This window comes from Otolemur garnettii, unplaced genomic scaffold (genome assembly GCF_000181295.1).
Source record: "Otolemur garnettii isolate 467f Iridium unplaced genomic scaffold, OtoGar3 scaffold00029, whole genome shotgun sequence".
Classification (NCBI taxonomy): Eukaryota; Metazoa; Chordata; class Mammalia; order Primates; family Galagidae; genus Otolemur; species Otolemur garnettii.
In genome coordinates, this window is record NW_003852424.1 from 13,019,071 (window position 1) to 13,021,799 (window position 2,729).

A 2,729-nucleotide genomic window follows, 5' to 3' on the forward strand; every position below is an offset into this window, starting at 1 on the left:
GCCACAAAGCCTGGCTATTTTTTTGGTTGCAGCCATCATTGTTGTTTGGGCTGGATTCGAACCCGCCACCTTAGGTGTATTTGACTGGTGCCTTAGCCACTTGAGCCACAGGCGCCAAGCCTCAAACTTTTAATACAGTAAAAAAGCAATAGAAAAATGACATAAAGCCCCTGAAGAACCCTCAACCACTTTTACAACCACAAGGGGGCTTAGAGACCAGCATGATAGTTGGTTTCACATGTCGCCACCAGCTGATCCAGAGCCCACAAAGACACCCAGTCCTCCACTGCAGTGCAGGTCCTAGCCCAATGGCTGGCACTCTGCAGGCAGATGTGCAGCAGTGCCTGCCAACATGGGATCTTTCCATGCTTGGAAACCATGAAGCCTGCCCAGGAGGCCCCACCTTGAGGGCATGGGACCACTCAGCTCAGTACCTGGGAGATGAAGTCTTTCTCCAGTTCTCCTTCGGGCTTGCCTGAGCACCTTGAGGCCTCCTCGCACTCCTCCTGGATGCTGTAGTCCTGAGACAGGATCTCTGCGAGGTTGAACTGGTGGTCCGCAGAGCCCATGGACACCACTGTCAAGGAGATACGAGCCCAGGTGAGCACCTACCTCACCTGCCCTAGCCCTTATGCTTAGACTGTGGACATCTGGGGCAGGAGAAGCAATGGGGCCCTTCTGTGCCCAGGGTTGAAGCTCTTGCCCAGCAGTGAGGAAGTTACTTGCCAGGGTCAGTCTCCCTCTTGGGAGCTAACAGAATGCCTCATGAGCAATGCAGGCCCTGGCAGTGTGCCCAGCACACACAAATTCCAGGGAGTTTGGGGGGAATGTCTTTCTGGGGGACTGCTTGGTCTTCCTGAACAAACAGAAGGCTGTGAGGGTTTGGGGAGAGAGCAAAGTAGACTAGGAAAAGAGGAGGTAAGTTAGAGTGGAAGACTATGAGGGCTCCTCGGAGCAGGGGTCATCCCTGGCTCTTCTGCTGTATGTATGACATTAGGTGAGCCCCTTCTCCTGACACATGAGGGTGATGCTATGGAAACAGGACCCATGCAGGGAAAATGCTAGTGGGGCCCAGCAGATGCTAGTCCCTCACCCTCTGCCTGCAGGAAGAAGCTACACCCCATGCACAGCCCAACAGATGCGACTGTCCCCAGATCCAGAGCTTCCCCAAGAGAACCAGGATGTGCTCACTGCTGGCTCTCCCCATAAGTAGTATTCAATAAGCCAAAATTGTTAGTTTGTTTTTTTTAGACACTCATTTTTTTCACCTCACTCTGCTGTTCTAGGTAGAGTGCCACAGCATCATAGCTCATAGAGACCTCAAACTCTCAGACTCAAAATAATCCTCCTGCCTCAGTCTCCCAAGTAGCTGAGACTACAGGTGCCTGCCACAATGCCCGACTAGTTTTTCTATTTTAGGTAGAGACAAGGTCTCGCTCTTGCTCAGGGGGGCTCAAACTCCTGAGCTCAGGCCATCCATCTACCTCAGCCTCCCAGAGTGCTGGGATTACAGCCAATAAGCCAAATTTTAAAACAAATAAGAAAACAGCTAGAGTTCAATCAATCTAATATAGGGAGCAGTGAAACCCAAAGCTGGGATGCTAGGGGTACAGGGCAGGAGACCTCTATAGAGGGACGGTTACAGTGCATGTACACCAGCACAGACTGCAGGTCAGCACAAGTCCAACATGTCAGACACATGCCAAGGGAAAAGAATGACCCAGAGAACAGTGGAACTCTGGAACCACTGGTTCCTTGGAGGAGCAGCCATGTGGGGAGACAGGACAATCCCTTCTTTGGAGGCCAGGGTAGAGGTTGGCTTAGATGCTGGAGAGAGAGGCCACTCCACACTGGCCTGCATCCCGGTGCAGTGAGGGGGAGAGCAAGTATAGAGACCACGGCCCTCCAGCATCAGCTCCTTCCTATCGGCCCCTTGCAGATACTAGCAGGAGAGGCTTGGAACATTGATCCCAAATGGGCAACCAACAGTTCAGGGGCCCAAGGGCCCTGGGAACCCCTCAGCATGCCACCTCTCCCCCAGAGTTATGGAAAGCTGACCCAGCACTCATGCAGATGTGTGCCAGGCGTGGGCAGGAGCTGCCAAAAGAATGGCACTCTGGTCTTCTACTAGAAGCTCTGAGGACAGTCTTGGACCACCTGACTCCTCATCCTGCTAGAGAGCAGGAAGACCGTCCTGACAACTCTGCCCCTAATCACCTGACTAGGCAGAGACTACACTCCAGACTCCGAGAGCCAGTGTACTGCTCCTTGGCTCAGCTAGGACAACCTGTCTCTTATAACCACAAAGGCCCTGGTGGACCTGGGCTGAAGGGAGAGAGGGTAAGGAAGGAAGGAAGGTACCTGCTGTTGTCTGCAAGCCAGGCTCCCCAGGGCACAGGCTGTGTGCAAGGCAGGAAGCCACTCGAGGACTCTGCCTCCCCAGCGAGGAGGCCTATGAAGAAAGAGAGGCAATGTTAGCTCCGCTGGTATAAAACCTACCAATGGACCTCACAGCGCTGGTCACAGCCTAGTCCCAGTAACCCCAAGGAAGTGGCTTCACTTTTATCTCTGGGTTCTGCGGACACTGAGAGTAGGACACACATACACCCACTGTTGGCTATGCCTCCACCAGAGACCTGCTCACAGGATCTAAGCACTCTACTCAGAGCCAGGCACGCCTCATATGACACTTACTAAAAATTGCCTACTAGCAGCCCTACGGTCCTGAC

The 2,729-nt window shown here is 53.3% G+C and overlaps 1 protein-coding gene across 1 annotated transcript in view; it reads right to left on the reverse strand.

Annotated features, from left to right (window-relative positions):
- The window catches only part of MIER2 (MIER family member 2), a 22,632-nt gene extending 20,184 nt beyond the window's left edge, over window positions 1–2,448 (reverse strand). Inside the window, exons 1-2 of the mRNA XM_012804596.2 lie at window positions 2,362–2,448; window positions 435–577 (exon numbers count right to left, since the gene is read on the reverse strand). Coding sequence (XP_012660050.1) covers window positions 435–569 — 135 coding nt within the window. The 5' untranslated portion in view covers window positions 570–577; window positions 2,362–2,448. The remainder of the gene's footprint in view (window positions 1–434; window positions 578–2,361) is intronic.
- Window positions 2,449–2,729: the final 281 nt, after the last annotated feature.